General features: G+C 30.7%; 1 protein-coding gene across 1 annotated transcript in view; it reads right to left on the bottom strand.

Annotated features, from left to right (window-relative positions):
* Window positions 1-15,529, bottom strand: part of LOC129907525 (probable serine/threonine-protein kinase DDB_G0267686) — a 121,567-nt gene extending 106,038 nt beyond the window's left edge. Inside the window, exons 1-2 of the mRNA XM_055983800.1 lie at window positions 14,053-15,529; window positions 3,099-5,110 (exon numbers count right to left, since the gene is read on the bottom strand). Of these exons, the coding sequence (XP_055839775.1) occupies window positions 3,099-5,110; window positions 14,053-14,772 (2,732 nt within the window). The 5' untranslated portion in view covers window positions 14,773-15,529. The remainder of the gene's footprint in view (window positions 1-3,098; window positions 5,111-14,052) is intronic.
* Window positions 15,530-17,697: the final 2,168 nt, after the last annotated feature.

The raw sequence follows: 17,697 nt of genomic DNA, 5'->3' as shown, positions 1-17,697 counted from the left end.
AAAGAAAGCAAATTTTTGTTTTGTTTAAAAATTTAAATCTTTAAATCTCTTTTTGGGGTTAGCTTATGTCAGGTAGATATAAACACGACCAACTGTTGCTTAATATTTGGCATTCTTCTGAGAGATACCAAAACAAATCTTGTCAATCACTCTAATAATGGACAACTTTTTGGACTTTCGGAAACAAAAGACTACCTAATTTATACCCGGAAATACAAAAAATTGTCTAAAGTTGTAAATTCTTAAGACATTTTAACACCTTTTTGTTTATTCGAGATGAAAACAAAACAAAAAATTGGTTAACCAATTATTATTTATATGTATTTTAAAACCGAGTTATTATAAACTTTCTCCAAACCGCCAACAGTAATCTTACATAATTTTTACTATTTTGTTTTATTTTTATCTTTATCTAATACAAATGTTTTTTTTTTTTTTTGATTTCTATTTGTATCTCTCTGGTTGCAGCTTGAGACTGGTTATCTAATAGTTTATTCCAAATAAATACAAAACAACAAAATTAAGTGATTTAAGTGTTATAATGATTATAATGACGAACTGTTTGTTATTTTTTGGACACAATATGTTTTGTTGTCTGTGAGTTTTTTTTTTTTTTAATTTTGTCTTGTCATTCTGATTCGTTGGGTATTTAAATTTATTAGGTAGCCGTTTTGAGAAGTTGATCTTTTGTTTTAGAGTTCTTTTGTGAGAGTTAAAATAAATAAATGCATAAATTTGATTATATAAGACTTTCAACTTTGGGAGGTTGGATGTGACATTTTGTCTTTGTAGGGTGAATTTTTGATAACTGATAATAATTTTTAAGTTCGGAAAAAATGGAAACAAAAGTTGATTTTATTTCTGCTTTAGAAAATAATGATTCCAAAAAAGAAAACTGTAGATAAATTCTCCCACCCATTTCTGACAGAATGGCCACTATTTCTTAATATTGTCAGTATAAATGAAGAATTAATACACGACACTTTCTGCTAGAAAAGAGGTTTTTACCCAAAAAATTTGAATCTTTATAGATTCTATTTAACCCTTTCGATCACAAACAATGAAAATCAATAATAACATTTTTTTTCGGTATTAGCGTGTCACAAACATTACAACTAAGATATGTTTGCTGAAACGTAACTAAAGGATTTAAGTTCTACATAAAACCTTATGTGACAGTTTACGCAGAGGAAAAAGTAGGGAAAAAGATTTTATGTTCTGCTTAAATATTTAAGTTTCGTTTCAGCAAATGAGTCTAAGAAATAATTTGAATAGCAAAGAGTTATTTTGCAAAATATTAAATAGCAAAACTTATGTGTTACTCTCATGTTGTTACATGTAAGTTACAAACACTGTCTGAGACCACTAAAAAAAGCTGGACAAATGAGAAAATATTTTTTTATTATATAATAATAATGTTATACCTTATACATTATACTACTTCTTCTTCTTTGCTAAAAATGAAAACACTTTCTGGATTTACATTTTTAATATTTTTTTTAATTATGACTATAAAAAAAGAAACTTTTAGCAAAAAAAAAAAAATGTGGATTTCAGTCCCTTTTTTGATAAAAAGAAACCCAAAAGTATGATACTTGACTAACTTTTTTTACTAATTCAGTACCTAACTAGACATTATTATCTTTCAATTAAGCTATCGAAACCTGAAAAATTAATACATGGAATATTTTTTTACGAATTTTTAAATATATGTTACATGGGAGTAACGCTGGGCTCGAAAGTGATAAATGATAATCGTACATAGCCAACAGCGTGGCCGCGATATTTAAAGTACATAATAGGACCATTTTTATAATTTTTTTTGAGGTCATTTGACAAAAATTGGGTTCAGTAAATTAATTAAAATTTGCTAAATTGGGTTATTTTTCAACAATAACGAATATTGGGAAAAAATAAAGATCCCTGAACCACGAGTGAATCAATTGAATAAATTCGTTTGAAATTAAAAAAATATTTATTGCAAATAAACAATTTTTGTATTAAAAAAAAATGTTATTCCAACTAAAAAATATTTGCATTAAAAATAAATTTTTAAAAAAATGCAAAATGTGTGCACAATTTTTTACAATTTGGGTTATTTAACCATACATAAGCCTTTTTAACTATAATGTTGAACCTAATTTATGGTCAATAAGCCAAAATTTTAAGAAATTCGAGGAATATGAAGAAAAAAATATTTAATGCCCACATTACCGAATTTTTTTTCAATGCAAGATGTTTTTTATTTGCAATCAATTTATTTCTAATGCAACTTTTTTTTTTTACAATAAATATTTTTTTTATGCAAATATTTTTCAGTTGCAAAAAAAATTTTTTTTCAAATTTTTTTTCAGCTGCAATAAAAATTTTGTTTTTTTATAAATATTTTTTTTATGTAAAACAAATGAATTTAAAAAAAAACTATTTGTTACAACCCTAGTCAAATCCGAACGTCAGAAGAACATCTTCCCATAAAGGGATCACAACAATTTTCTTAAAAGGTACCAACTAGTTTCCTGCCAAATTTGGTAAAAAAAACCTTAAATGACTCAATACACTTTTAGGCTCTTTTAATTATATTTCTTGTTTTTTTGTCAATAAGCACAATTTTGGGATCTTTCTATATTTTGGTACAAAAATAGGGGTTATATTATTGCCACAACAAACCATTTAATCTGAATGCTTATTTTTTTTTTTTTTTTTTTTGAAAATATACTTTTCTATATATAATTTTTATATTTTTAATTTGAATCTGGAGTCAAGAAATCGATGACGTCAAGTTTTTGAGAAATAAGAACTTCAAGACGAGTTGTTATCTTCGAAAAGTGTTGAAGATTAAAACTCACTGATTTTTTGTACTTCAAATTTAGAGTTTTAAAATCTATATTTATATCGTGTCTGCCATTTGTATATCTTTTATATATTCGCGCACAGCTTTGGGATTAATTTTGGGCATAATAATAAAATACCTAATACATTAAAAAAAACACCTTCAATTTCGTCAAAACTCATTTTTAAATTTGTGTACCTTCTTCAATAACTCATTACTAAACCCATAAATTAAGATTTTTTAGATATAAAGGAATATCAAAACTCACCTTCTAATGATGGGCAGGGGTATTGAGAATCTCCCATCACCAACCATTGTTGCTGTTGCTGCAATAGGAACCGTTGATATGACCGGCGTGATAAGAGACGCTGCATGTGGTGGCAATTGTGGTGGCGGCTGAGGTGGCGGCGGTGCCCCCTGTGACAGGGGCAACGCACTATAGGGTGGTGGAAAATGACTATGCAATATGTCGGGCAGCATTGGCCGCAGCATAGCTGCGGCTGCCGCCGACATTGTATGATGCGCGGGATGTTGTAATAAAGGAGGCTGTTGTGAAGGCGGATGTGAGTGCGAATGATGTCGACTTAAACGTTGATGTTGCATTTGTTGTTGTTGTTGTTGTTGGACATGCCGTTGTTGTCGACGTTCACGACGCTCGCGACGCCTTTGTTCACGCGATAATAAAGCATCCGGATGCATTGGCGAACGTACAAGTGCACTGTTACCATCAACAACGCCCCCTATATTATTCGAAATGATAGTGTGCGATGGTCCACCACCAGAACCACCGTTAACATCGTCTCTTATCAAAATCGGAATGTCATCCGTTTGACATTCCGTCGATGTGAATGTTCTAGTTGGTGACGGGTGTTGCGGCTGTGCTTGTTGTTGTAATCCATTTGTTGTTGACGATGTTGAACATTGTATATCCGTTAGATTATTGAGATTATTATTATTTACAGTAAGGAATTTACTACTTTTAGGCACTGAACTACTGCTACTTTTGCTATTAACCACACTACTACTACCTTCACCCACACCAACAACACTATTCGGCGCGTAGGTGCAATTGACGACACTTATTCCGTTATTCGCGATCGATTGATTTACAACGAAATCACCGTGATTGGCAGTATTATTTGTGTTGTTGCTGATATTTCTTATGTTGCTGCAACTATCATTAACTTGTATTGTTAAACTTGGCGAACTATTACTTGATAATATTGCAACACTATTGTTGTTGTTGTTATAATTGCCTTTTGAATTAATCGAATTGGATAGAAAAACACTACTCGTTGTTACTGAAACATTTCGAACACCACGATTTACATTTGTGGCAACATTATGCGGCGATGCACTGATTGGTGCATCTGTCCCGGTAGCGGGAATATTAAGACGCATTGCTAAAGCTACGATGTCTTCAGCACTTCCACTTGAACTAGAACTACTAAGACTATGACGACGATGACGACGAGTACGACAAAGATCATGAACAATAATTTCGTTATCCTGCGTAGAAGGATCGATATTGGCTAATTGCACATGGCGTGATTTTGGATTTTTACCACCACTACCGACGATTTTTTTTAATCCTCTCAAAGACGATTTCGATGATAAAACAGTTGTAGTTGTTGTTGTTGCAGCAGTGGTTGTTATTGGTTTTGTTGTTGTGACTGTTAGCGACCGACTGTTAGCAATTACTCCAAGACCGTTCGCGACAAAAGTACTCAATGAACTGACTTCATTCGATTCACCCAAATGCGATCTCTCTGTGATTCTTTCATTATCCGTCATTCGTTGTTGTTTTTCTTGTTGTTGTTGCAACATTGTTGTTGAATCTGGTTTGGATTGCTGCTTTTGTGGTTGTTTTTCTTGTTGTTCATCATGTTGCCGTTTATTTATGTTGATGATGGTGATCTTTGATGGTGAATGGTTGTGATACTTCTGTTGCTGGTCGTGGTGCAGTGGTATTGCTGGAGTAGCAGCAGCAGCAAGTTGATTGACCTCGGTTTGTTTTTGTTCTTCGTTTGCTTTGTTCTGTTTGTTGTGGTCGATTTCTTCATTTTCATCGTCGTCATTCGTCGATTTGACGTCATCGATCGGTATTGTAGAATTATTATTATTGTTGGTTGCAGCAATGTTGCTGGCAACTTCTTTGTTGTACTGTTGATGGACTTGTGGTGTGTTGTTATGTTGCTGATGGAGATGTTGAAGATTTTGTGCTACACTATTTGTCGATGAGGTTGATGATGAGGCCGATGGTGACGATGATGAATTACACTGAAATAAAAAAAATAAACGAAATTGTTGATATTTAAGTTGAAGAATATTTTTGGAAAAATATGAAAATTGTGTTTGAGTAAATTGTTTGATTTGATTTAGCTATTCAAAAAAAAAAAAAATTGTTTTTCTGTAAACACGTTTATGGACGATAATTTTATGTGAAAATGTCATTAGAAAAAGCGATTAAAATTGATTTTCTATTTCATTTAATTTTTGTTGTCAACTTGTTTGTATGAAACATTTGTATTCTAAAATAAAAATTTAGAAAAAAATATATAGTCTAGAGATCTTATTATCAAATCTATGTATAAATTCATACATTGCAAAAAATAGCATGAACAAAACGGAAAAAAATGTATTTTTTTTTTGTTCAGTCAACATTTTAACAATGTTTTTACATGACAACCTACTACAATTTTTTACTATTTGAAAGTTTATAATTTCAGCTTATAATATTTTTCACAAATAAGTATGTCTGTGAATGCAATCAGATTTTGTTTTGAAAAACTCCAGAAAAAAAATAAACGTATTTTTCTTTCATTAACCTTTCTTGTCCATTTTTTGTATGACAACCTACAATAAAATTTATATTTCCTTATAACTTCAACTTTGATTATATACTTCAATCATTTAGGGGTACGAAGCCCACAACAAGGATTTTTTTTTTAATCCGACCATTTCGAAATTTAAAATCTAGATTTCTGTACTTCGGTATTTTTTGAAATTTTGCACTTTTAAATTTAACATTATTTGGATAGGTACATGAAATAAAAAGTTATATTATTTCCTTTTCGAAATTGAGTTAAATCAAATTTGTAAATGTTCTTTGTGAAAAGATATAGCGTGTTAAAAAAAGACTATATACCGTTATCTCAGAAACATAACTATGAAAATAATTGAAAAACATATTCCGCCCTATTATCTATATTGACTATAAATTTCATTAACATTTTGAAAACGTTGTTTATTGTTGTTTAAGACAAGAACCTCATCAAACATTTTTACTTTAAGGCTATATCTAAAAAACTGGCCTCATAAATCAACATAATACCTATTTGAAATGAGAAAAAACTTTAACCCTTTTGGGGCGCCATCTAGCGTTAAAATAAGAATCTGAAAAATTAGGGGAATTAGTTTATTATTTTGAAATAGTTTTTCCACTTAGGAACTCGTTTCTCGAAAAAAAAAAAAAATAATAATAACGAACGCCCTTCACGGGTCGTTTGAACGCGACACTACTCGAAGTGTCTTGCACTCCATATGTTTTGATGCAGAAATGTTCTAATATATGCAGAAATGGGTCTAAATAGTAAGAAAAAAGCTTTTTTAAAATTTTCTATCGAGCTATTCGTTTCTTATGAGTTATGAAAAAACGTACTTTTACGTACTTTTTCACACGTTTTTGTTAATAACTCTGTTAATAATAATGGTAGAAACTCAAATAATAACTCTATTTTTAGAAGAAATATGCTTCTTTTTAACGGCATTTCAATCAAATTAGTGGCATTTTTAGATCTTCAGATATTCGAATCTAAGTCCGTTCATTTTTTCTGCCCAATTCGATTTCACTTATCAAAAAGTTTTTTTTTTATAGAAGTCAGGGTATACTTTTCTAATAGTTTTTCGTATGCTGAACTCGAATCCGAAGTCAAAAAAATTCCATCACATCAAGTTTTTGAGATATTACCGTTAGAAAATCAAAAATACCCTTTTTTAACAGTTTTTGAGGTTATGTCATCTTGCGTGATGATTTTTTATAATTACATTTGTAGCGGTTTCTTAAAGAACTAAGTTTCTTCTTTTTAAATCCGTTTAAATCATTTCGATATCGCTTTTCTTCTCCGAGAAATCCTAAAATCAATTCAACATGTTTGGTGAATATTCTCTATGAAAAAAAATCTTATGTTCGTTTGGGGTTTCATGGCAAATCGCAAAAAATTTTTGCATTCCTTTAAGTTTCTACCATTATTATTAACAGAGTTATTAACAAAAACGTGTGAAAAAGTACGTAAAAGTACGTTTTTTCATAACTTATTAAGCTCATAAAAAAAAAAAGCTTTTTTCTTACTATTTAGACCCCAAGGAACATTTCTGCATCAAAACATATGGAGTGCAAGACACTTCGAGTAGTGTTGCGTTCAAACGACCCGTGCCTTATATGTATATTAAAATAAAAATGATATAAATAAAAATTGGTTGAAAATGGTAAAAAAAACTTTGGGGTTAAAAAAAATTAGTTTTGCAGTAATTCGATAAAAAATTATTTAAGAAAGCCAAATTTTCGCACATGTACGTAAATATATCTCACCTATAAGAACTATAAGTTTGAGCTTTTTAAAATTTCATAAGAACAAAAATAAAAAGACGCTCAAAAATTCTCCTGAAATATAGTTGTTTTTCAAAAAATCATATTTTGAAAATCAGAGCCTTTGAAATTAGACGTCCAATTTTTGTTTATTATCTTTCCATTGGTAGATACCTACATATAACACTAAATTCTGAAAAAAAATTTCATTCCTATAATAACCACTTTGTAATAGATCTACCCCCGAATAGTTTTTTTAAAAACTGTTTATAACTCAGTAATTGATTTTTTTTAGAATTCTATCAATACTTTTGCCATTCTTCTTACAATTAATTTATCAATTAAAACAATATTTTAACTATTTACGAATTTCCGTTTAGATAATAAATATTTTTTCAACATGTCATTCAACCCCTATTTACCCTATTTAATGATTGAATTTTTAAAAACCCTTTCTTAGAATATAACCTTTCACAAAAAGACATAGTATATTTTGTCTTAACCAGGGTTTGGCTTCATTTCACTTAGCTTTTGAGACAAAATTTCAATCTATACCGCACTGATGCTAACAGGCTCAGGTGTAACGTGACTCATCGCTTTTTCAATTCGTCTGTATTTTGTATGGTTGTTACCTCATAACTTTGGACTTTGTAAACTAATTTTGATAATTCTTTTTGTATTGGAAAGCTGGCACCAGTGTGGTCCCATTTAAATTTCGATCAGTTCTGGCTATACCTAAAAACTATGAGAAAAACCATAAAGCAAAGTTTTGATCCATGGAAGTCGGGTTCTTCAAAATACATATAGAAAGATATGTTTTGATATTTTTGTTGGACAATATTTTTGGAAAATAGCTATGTTGGAAATAATTTTTGAACTAAATTTTCTTTCTTCGAAAATTTTTTAATTCTACGAAAACCCACCCAAAGTGTCTTGAAATAGAAGAGGGAGTATATAATGTCTTTTATTTCTCCATAAAACCAAACCACAGTAAAATAAAATTATTGTCCAATTATCCGCAGAAAAATATAAAAAGTTCAACAAACAAATAAAACAAAAGGAAAAAAAAAATTATCTCAAGTTCCCCCATTATTCGAAGCGATTATTATGTATAATGACGTGAAAAGCTATTTATTTGCCCTCAAGCGTAGAATAACTTTGGGTCCCTAGAGAGAGTATTGTGTTGCCAAGGTTTTTTTTTTTTTTTTTTTTTGTTCAAAAAGCAATAACTCTTGCAACGTGAGCATGTACATTATGGGTTTTCTAGTATATGTAGGTAGGGTATATCTCTACGCGGAAAAAAGAATTAAATTGGAGTGTTTTTTTCTTTCTATCATTTGCATACACCTTTTGAACAACTTTAGACTCAAACTCTTCTAACAAAAGTCCATTGACCGAAATTATACTCATGATGCATATAAAATTTTACAAAACATTAATTTCCAGCACGTGTCCAAGATAGTTACACATTTTTTTGTAATTTTTTTTTAATTCAACGATTTCTGAAGCGTGAATGCGATTTGTTGGTCGAGGATTCTATAGCAACAGTGGCTCCCCCTTATATCAATTTTTTTTTTTTATTTTACCTGCATTAATTATCTAGCTACGTCACCACTCAGTATTTTATAATGACAGCATATGGAAAAACAAAACACGTGGATGGGTATATTGCCTCAAGGGGGTTCTCGAGTCATCATTATGATGATGGTCTAAAGGCACGAAAGACCCTAAGGGCATGAGTAATGTGCGTTACGCTTTGAGTTTAATGAGGGTTAGAGATTAGGATAAACAAAAACAAAAAATGAAAAAAAAAATAACGGGAAATATTGTAGTAATTAGCTGTTCTTTAATGTTTTTTGTTTTTAATATCATCGAAGAGGGCGATAAGAGTAATTGTTCTTGACACAAATGCACCGACATTTCTTCGAACTGTTTAAAACGAGGAAGGGCTTTTATGAGTGAATTGATTGCCCTCTGGAAGTGCACTCTTTTTTTTTTTTTTTTGTTATCGATGTCTTTATTGTTAGTTATTGTTCGTCTTCGACGACTGGCGTCTGTTTACAATGACACAAAAAATAATGGATTATTACAATAATACCGTTGTAGCTATGGCATGAGTCTAAAAATGAGTTGATTACATTTCAATTTGTTACACATTGGCTTTGTGACTTGTGGACAACACAAAGGGACAAAAAAAAGAATTCCCTTGTTTAATAAGGCCTAATAGCAAATTGTCTGATGATAACTTAATTTGTTCTTATCATCCCTAAAAATATTTTTTGTTTTTCGAAAGAATATGCTGCCTAAATAAGTTATAATAGGGAACATATTGTGTTGTGTTGCTTACACAAAGGCTTATTTTCTTTTGTCATGTTTTGTGATAAACAAAAAGATTACAATAATAATTAGGGACAAGGACTAGGAAATATTTTGTTCCCTAGACAAAAAAAAAAAATGTTTTCCTTTGAAAATAAATTGTTTGGTACTTGCTATCTTCATAAACAATTTAAAGAATATTGGAATTTAATTGTTAAATAGTATTTATAAGATAAGAAAATTTTTTTGTGTCGTGTGAGTTTACCAAGGAGAAGAAAAATTGATTTACTCTATAGGAAGTACGTTTGGAAAATTAAAGTTCGTGAAAAAAAATGTCAGTTTCATTAGGTAATCACTATATTAGGTACGTTTTTGAAGATAACCCTAGTAGTAATAGTCCCTTAACGAACCCCGTTACTGAAAAAAATATTTAGGGATCAGAAAAGTGTTTCTTTTAAGGTTTTTCTCATAAGGGAGTTTCTCTTAAGCGGGTTGTACTGTAACTATTTTTGTAAAAAAAAATTTTCAAGTAATACTGTAATATTGAAAAAAAAAAATAAATTGTATCATTTTTGCGGTAGTTTCTTATGCTTGTTGTGAGAAGTTTTATTGGAAAGCTTCTTCAGGTTCATTTTCAGTAACTTAAAAAACACAAAATTCGTCGCTTGGATGCTATCTTGTTCAATGTTTTCAAAATTTTGGGAAATCGATTTTTAGAGTTTAAAATGAAAATTTTTGTTGATATCTATCAGAAAATTTTTGTTTTTAAATGATTTTTTTCTGCAACCCTTGACAATTTTATTTTTAAAACAAGTAATAGAAATAGTTTTTCAATTCTTTTGAATTATATTAGTAGAGAAACTAAAGTCAATTATTAGGGAACCCGGCCGAACAGCTCTGATTCAAACGTAGGTAATTAAAAATACTTTAAAGTCTATAGATTAAAATTTTCCGGTGTTGCCGTATTGTTTTTAAAAATTAAAATTAATTTTTTTTAACAAAACCATTTTTTTTGTTTAAATTTCATAAAACAAATGATAGCAAAAGATTCTCTAGGTAATTTAAGGAAAATATATGAAAGGCAGTAAGGGACAATCTTCCATCGTTTAAGCGATAAATGCAATTTTCTAACATTCTGACCTCAAACACAAAAAAAATATTTTGAAAACAACGGCAACACCTACAATATTTTAAAATACATTTTTAAAAAGCCAGAAGCTCATTCTTATCTCTTAAATTTAAATCCACTAAATTTAATCAAGAGTTTTTGAACAAAAGGTCCTCAAACTCAGAATTAAAAAAAAAAATGTTATTAGAAAAATTTAAAATGACTTTTTTCCAAACTTTTTCTAATAAAATATGAATTTATTTAAAAAAAATTTTTGGCCATAAATATTATCAGTTGAATTTCGAAGCAAAAAAGGTAAAATATATCACACTTTTGAAAAAAAAAATGAAAAATTACTTCAATTTCAATGGTTTTTTTTTTTTATTAAAACTGAATTTTTGCATTGAAATAATTAATTTTCTCAAAGACTGTGGTAAATAGGAACTTTAAATTCTTGCTATTTAACTTTCAACAGTAAGGGTTATTAAATGAATAAAAAATAATTTTATGTTTAGATGTTGAACTTTAAAAAAAAAAAGTTCTTCGAAAATGAAATACTTTTTAATTTTTTTCATAAACCGTAATACATATTGACATTTCCTTTTATAATTTGAAATCATAATAAATGCGGCGAAAAAAATTTGAAAATAAATGCATTTTATATTACGATCAAGTTTAAAAAACGACATGTTAAAATTTTTTCAATAATTTTTTTTTTTTCAAAAATCTGAGTTCAATTACCATTCTTTCAAAAGCCGTTCATTCAATTAACTTAATTTAAATTTAACATATATGACTAAGCTTCTAGCTTTTAAAAAATGTATATTTGAATATTGTAGGTGTTGCCGTTGTGTTCAAATATTTTTTTTTGTGTTTGAAGTCAATTAATAAGAAAATTGCATCTATCGCTTGAACTATGGAAGATTGTCCCTCACTCCCATATATTTTTTTTCCTTGAATTTCCTAGACAATCTTTTGGCATCAATTAATTTATGAAATTTAAGAACAATTTTTGAAAAAAATATGTTTTTGTTCACAAAAATCTTCAATTAAATTAAAAAAATCAAAACGGCAACACCGGCAATTTTTAATCTATAGACTTTAAAGTATTTTTAATTACCGACGTTTGAAAAAAAAGATCATCAAAATCTAAGCTGTTCGGCCGGGTTCCCTAATATTGCCAATTTTTGAGCTTTAGTTACTCCACTATATATTTTTTTTTTTCTAAATAGAAATTTATGATATCTAACAGTCTTTGTGGTTAACGTAACTTATGGTTTTTTTGAAGCAGATTTGATGTAAATTCCATTTTTTGACTCCTGATTTGGATAAAAAAAGCAAATATTTCTCAAATAAGTTTTTGAGATTTTATAGCAAAAATAGTGATGAGCAGAGCTTAAAAACTAGAAGTGATGAAATAAATCTGTAAACAGTTTTGAGTTCAGCACACTCAAGTTAATTAAAATCACCTTACAGTGTTCTTGCTCCCGAATTTATTTTGTTTTTTGCCGACTAGTGTTTTTTTTTTAATATTTCACAAAGTTTTGACTATAGATATGTCTAAATGCGGAACTGCTTTCATTTTTTTTAAGTATGGCTGAAGTCATTACTTTGGACATATATCCTAGAAAAATGGTTTATACCTTTTTGAAAAGGGTGTTTATTGTTTAATATAGAATAGAACCTCATTAAAAATTTTTACATTGAGGCTATATCTAAAAAATGGCCTAATAAGTCCACATATACCTACCTACTTCAAATGAGAAAAAACTTTAACCCTCTTGGGGCGCCATCTAGCGTCAAAATAAAAATCTGAAAAAATAGGGGATTTTTTTTAAATTATTTTTCCACTTAGGAACTTGATTCCCGAAAAAAAAACCTAAATAACGAACGCCCTCAACCTACACATTAATTTCAACTTGATTAAAATTCTTTTTATTGTGTTGTCGGATTTTTAAATATTTTTTCTCAACGAAAACTTTCATACAAAAATAAAACGACATAACCTCAAAAGTGTTATTCTCGCTGAAAAACAGTGAATTCAAAAGAAAAGATATTTTCAAAATGGCGGATTTCGTCAGGGGGGTGGACTTAAGCTTTTCTAATACCCTTCTTTCATATATGAAAAAGTCAGGGGTCGAACTACGGAGTACGTTCGTTAACGTTTTGACTATTGCTCTCTCTATTTAATCAGAAGAAAGTGATAGAGACTTACAGCGTCAATACGTTATTGTACGTAAGCCGTAGTTCGACCCCAGCCTTCCTGTATTTCGTTCCACGAAAAAGTCTATCTTTCTTGTACTAAAAAGTGTTTTGGATTTTTGAATTTTTTGTTTACTGAACAGAATCTGACTAGAACATATTTGTACAAATTTTTTTTATATAGTTTTCATAGTGGAAAATTGTGTTGTTCTTGTTTTTAAAACGACCTCAAAGTCAGAATTTGTATAGAAAAAAAAATCCTGGTCAATGCATCGAAAATAAAATAAACTATGTATTTGTAATTTTTTGGTTGCCATCTATTTCTTTAAATTATATATTTGTATGCATTATACATGTATGTAGCGGTGGTTTCTATTTTTTTTTTTCTTTTTTTTTTCTGAAATGAAGATTAGTATATTGGAGTTCACAGATTCTATTTTTAATTTTAGCATTACTTACTTAATATTATTGAAATTGATTTATATCCTTACTTTTTTCCACTAGTGTATAGTTGCAAAAAAATATATATAAAAATTTTATTTCAACCAAAAGTTTTAAAATTAATAGACTGAAAAAATCAGTTTTGTTGGAATGTTTGTTTCTTTTGTTGGAAACACGTCAGTAACATTTTTGAATCTTTCCAAAATTTACCATTGAATTTGAAAAACTCCTAAGGTGGTAAATATTTTTCTATCTACCTTCGAGTAGGAAGTTGGTATTGAAAAAAAAAATTAAAAACATTTTCTTCCATTTTTGTTTTGCAGCGAAAAAGTATTTTACCTGAACATTAAAACAAAATGGAAAAAAAATTGTTAAAAAATATTCATTCTATGTAATTAAAGCTGTAATTCTCTCTTAGAATCTCAAATAAAAATGCCTACATTTTCCCATGAAATATTTTTTCTCCAACGCATTTTTTTCCTTTAATCAATCAATTAAAAAAAAAAAGAAAATATTTCCCTATTGTTACATTATTAAAACAAAAAAAAAGTATCACATAAATCTCACCTCTATCACAAAATTGTCTGTAAACGAGTGCACCATCCGGCCATAGCTCTCATTCGATTGTATCACATCACCTTCACCAGCGCTACCTCCAACATATGACGCCTGCAAAACACCATCACTCGCAGGTGTCGCTGACACAGTAACTAAATTACTCAGCACTCTTGTAGCATCCTTGGACTTTGTGTACAACGAATCATAAGACGGTGGCTCCACACTCAAACATTTGTTCAAACTAGGAATCGGTCCATAATAAGGATAGCTAAATCGAAAGTTGTCGCACCGGTCTGTCTTGCGAAAGTAATCCGCTCCAATGGTACCGCCGCCATTGTTATTTATACTGGCATTGCTATAGCTTAATATACTACAACTACTGTTATTGATATTATTATTATTTCTAACACTATCATGATGATTAGATAAAGGCACGAAAGGTGTGATGGGGTCGTTAGACCCGAAATATGGCATAATGGCCGCTGGCGGAGCGAGTGTCAGTCCGCCATATTGATAGTACTGCTCATGGCTACTCTGGGATTTCCTCAACTTCCGGTTGAGGCGTTCGTCGTCATCGTCCGAGGAGCTTTCGGTTGGGGTCCGTTCGTATGGGGTCCATAGCATTGAGGAGAGGGCCTCCTCAACGTCAGGTGGGCGCCGATGGTGGCTGCTGCGTTGCTGTTGTTGCTGCTGCTGCTGGTTTTGTGTCTCCCTCTGTTGATCCATCATTATCAATTGTCAATTGGCGGATATGCATTTCACACAGATGTCAGATGATGGAGACAGAGACTTGAAGTTGGTTGCTGTTTGTCGATGGATGCGGTTGATGCCCACTGGCACTTGTCAGCATGTTGGTTGGGACCACGCACACAGATGCTCGAGTCTGTTGATGTCATGGTCTTGGCTAAATGATTCACTGTCAACTTCATTATCATCGTTCTATCATCTCATCGCGCTCCTCTGCGGGAGATGGTGGCTATATGGTGGGCACACTCTTAGCAGTTCGGTGTTTTTATTTTGTTTCAGTGATAAAGTCGGCGGCGGGAGTTTGTGGCGGAGCAGTTGAAACCAAAGTGAAATGTAGCTATTAATGGCACTATCGAAGATTTGTGTCGCCACAAAAGACCTCGCACATCTGTAGCTATATGCTGCGCTGAGCTGTGCAGTTGTGTGATATGCGTAAAAAACTTTCACCCCGACAACAGCGACAATAACGATGACGACGGCGACGACAATGATGATGCTCTGCTGATGCGAAAAATTTAATTATGGGGCCCGTTTGATTGCATTATCCAACATTGGCTGGCGGAGTGATATGAAAATTATTATCTTCGCATGACGATTTATTTCCGTTTTGTTGAGGACGGCTACTTAAGAGTGCGCGGATACAAAGGAAAACCAAGAAGAGAGTCCGTGCGAGGGAAAAATTAATTTTTCTTTTTTTTTGCGTCTTTGTTGTTTCTTTTTTCTTCGGCTTTGTTGTTTTTTTTTTATATGCAGTCTGCAAGTAAACAAACAGAGAAAATGTTAATAATGGTGTTATAGAGGGTACTTAAGCAAGCGAGTATAACAAAGTGTTGGCATGGTAGATGGGAAAGTTGAATTTTATATATTAATGAATGATGACATATGAACCAAAGAGCCAAGACCAAACTGAGTATAGTCTGATGATGATGGGAAATTGCTAACAAAGAGGTAAGAAATGTAACTGGTAGTTAAGTGCTTATGACATTTTGTAGTCATTTATTATCCTTGTTTGTCATTCATTTTAATGAAAAACACAAAAGAGTTTGAATTTATTGGAATACCTACCTTCGGAAATGGATTTTTTGACTCGGAAGAAAATTTACTTTCTCTTTGGAATTTTTTTAACAGTAAACTTAAAATAGGGATTTTCTTTAGTGAAAATGCGTACTATAATGATTTGGCGAGTGAAATGCATGTCATTGTAGAGCGGAATCATTTTTTTTTTCAAAATTTATTTTATTCAATTTTCACTTAAATGCTAAATTTTACAATGTTAAATAATTTAAGTAGAAAATTTAAGAGTAAATAGAATAAAAGTATGGGCCATTCCTTAACAACTATATTGTTAGTGTTGAATGACCAGCAAAAAATATTTTTTTCGAGCTATAAGAAAAACTGACGTGGGGTACTAACAGTTGTTCTTTGAGCATAAATTTATCATTAACCCAATAAAAACAAAATTTAAGCTAAAATTACTTTAAAAGAAAAAAACAAAACAATAATGCAAACTAATATATCAAAACAAGATAAAAGAATCTTTTTGTAGTTTAAGATCTTATTTTATAAATTAGTTCAATATCGGTTAGGTTTATAGTTAAAAGCCAATCCTTTATTTTTCTTAAAAAAGAATGAAAGTTGTTGGTAGTTCTAATTGAAATTGGAAGATTATTGAAAATTGTTCGCGAGGTCATTAAATAAAAAGTCATAAAACGTGTATTGTGTGGAAATGGAGTGTTGACAAGTGCTAAATTATTAACTCGTAGATTGTATATTGATGAGTTTCTGCTTGGAATATTACCGCTTTGTTTATAGAACTCTTTTAAAACTTTAAAAATATATAGATGGCGCAATGGTAGTATTCACAGCTCGCAAAAAAGGGGCCAGCTAGAAGTACGTTTATTTTTAAAACAAATTATACGAATTATATGCTTTTGGACAATCAAAAGAGATCTAAAAGTATTCATATAGGCGCCCCCCCAGCTGACTAAACCGTATTGCAATTTTGACTGAGCAAGTCCGTGGTAGATCATAGTTAAAACTTTTTTAGAGCAAAATGGTCTCAACAAGTAAATCTTACGTGTAACAAGATGCATGTAAGTTTTTAGTGATTGCACATGAACTATCCAGTTAAGGTTGCAGTCAAAAAGAACTCCTAAGTACTTAAAAGTATCTACTCGCTCAATTTGAATACAGTTTACAGAGCACTGATTGCGAATTAGAAAGTTGTTCATACCACACTGATGCATAGGTAAGACAAACTTCTGACATTCGTGGGAATGGAAAAACAACTCAAAATCCTTAGGATCAGACAGACATCATCAGACAGCTTAAAACACATTATTTTGGTTTTATCACTAATAATTAATTTATGATATGCAAACCAGGCTCTCAGCAATTGTAAATCCATATTTATGGTGGCAATACATTGAAAATATGTAGATTCGGCGTAGGTAAGAGCTATGTCATCTGCAAAAGCACTACGGTTTCCAGAAAAATCTTGATAGAAAAAAGAGTTAATGTAAACTAAAAAAAGTAAAGGACCTAAGACAGAGCCTTGATGCACACCATTCTTCTACATTAGCACATTACTAAAAATTCCATTAACTACAACTCTTTGCTCCCTTCCAATAAGATACGACTGTAACCATTCATAAATAAGACCTCTAAAACCAGCATTATACAGTTTAGTTAAAAGAATTTCTTGGTCGACCATGTCAAACGCCTTTGTCATGTCAATGAACAATGCCATCGTAGACTGACTATCATTAATAGACTTAAATAGTTCACAAGACAGTACTTCTACCTGAACGGAATCCGAATTGATCTTATGAGAAGAATTTTATATTTTCAATAAAAGAAACCATGCGTGCCTTTACAAGTTTTTCAAAAAGTTTGGAGATCGTAGGA

The sequence above is a fragment of the Episyrphus balteatus genome, chromosome 1 (genome assembly GCF_945859705.1).
Source record: "Episyrphus balteatus chromosome 1, idEpiBalt1.1, whole genome shotgun sequence".
Taxonomy (NCBI): Eukaryota; Metazoa; Arthropoda; class Insecta; order Diptera; family Syrphidae; genus Episyrphus; species Episyrphus balteatus.
This window is presented reverse-complemented; position numbering and strand designations above follow the sequence as displayed.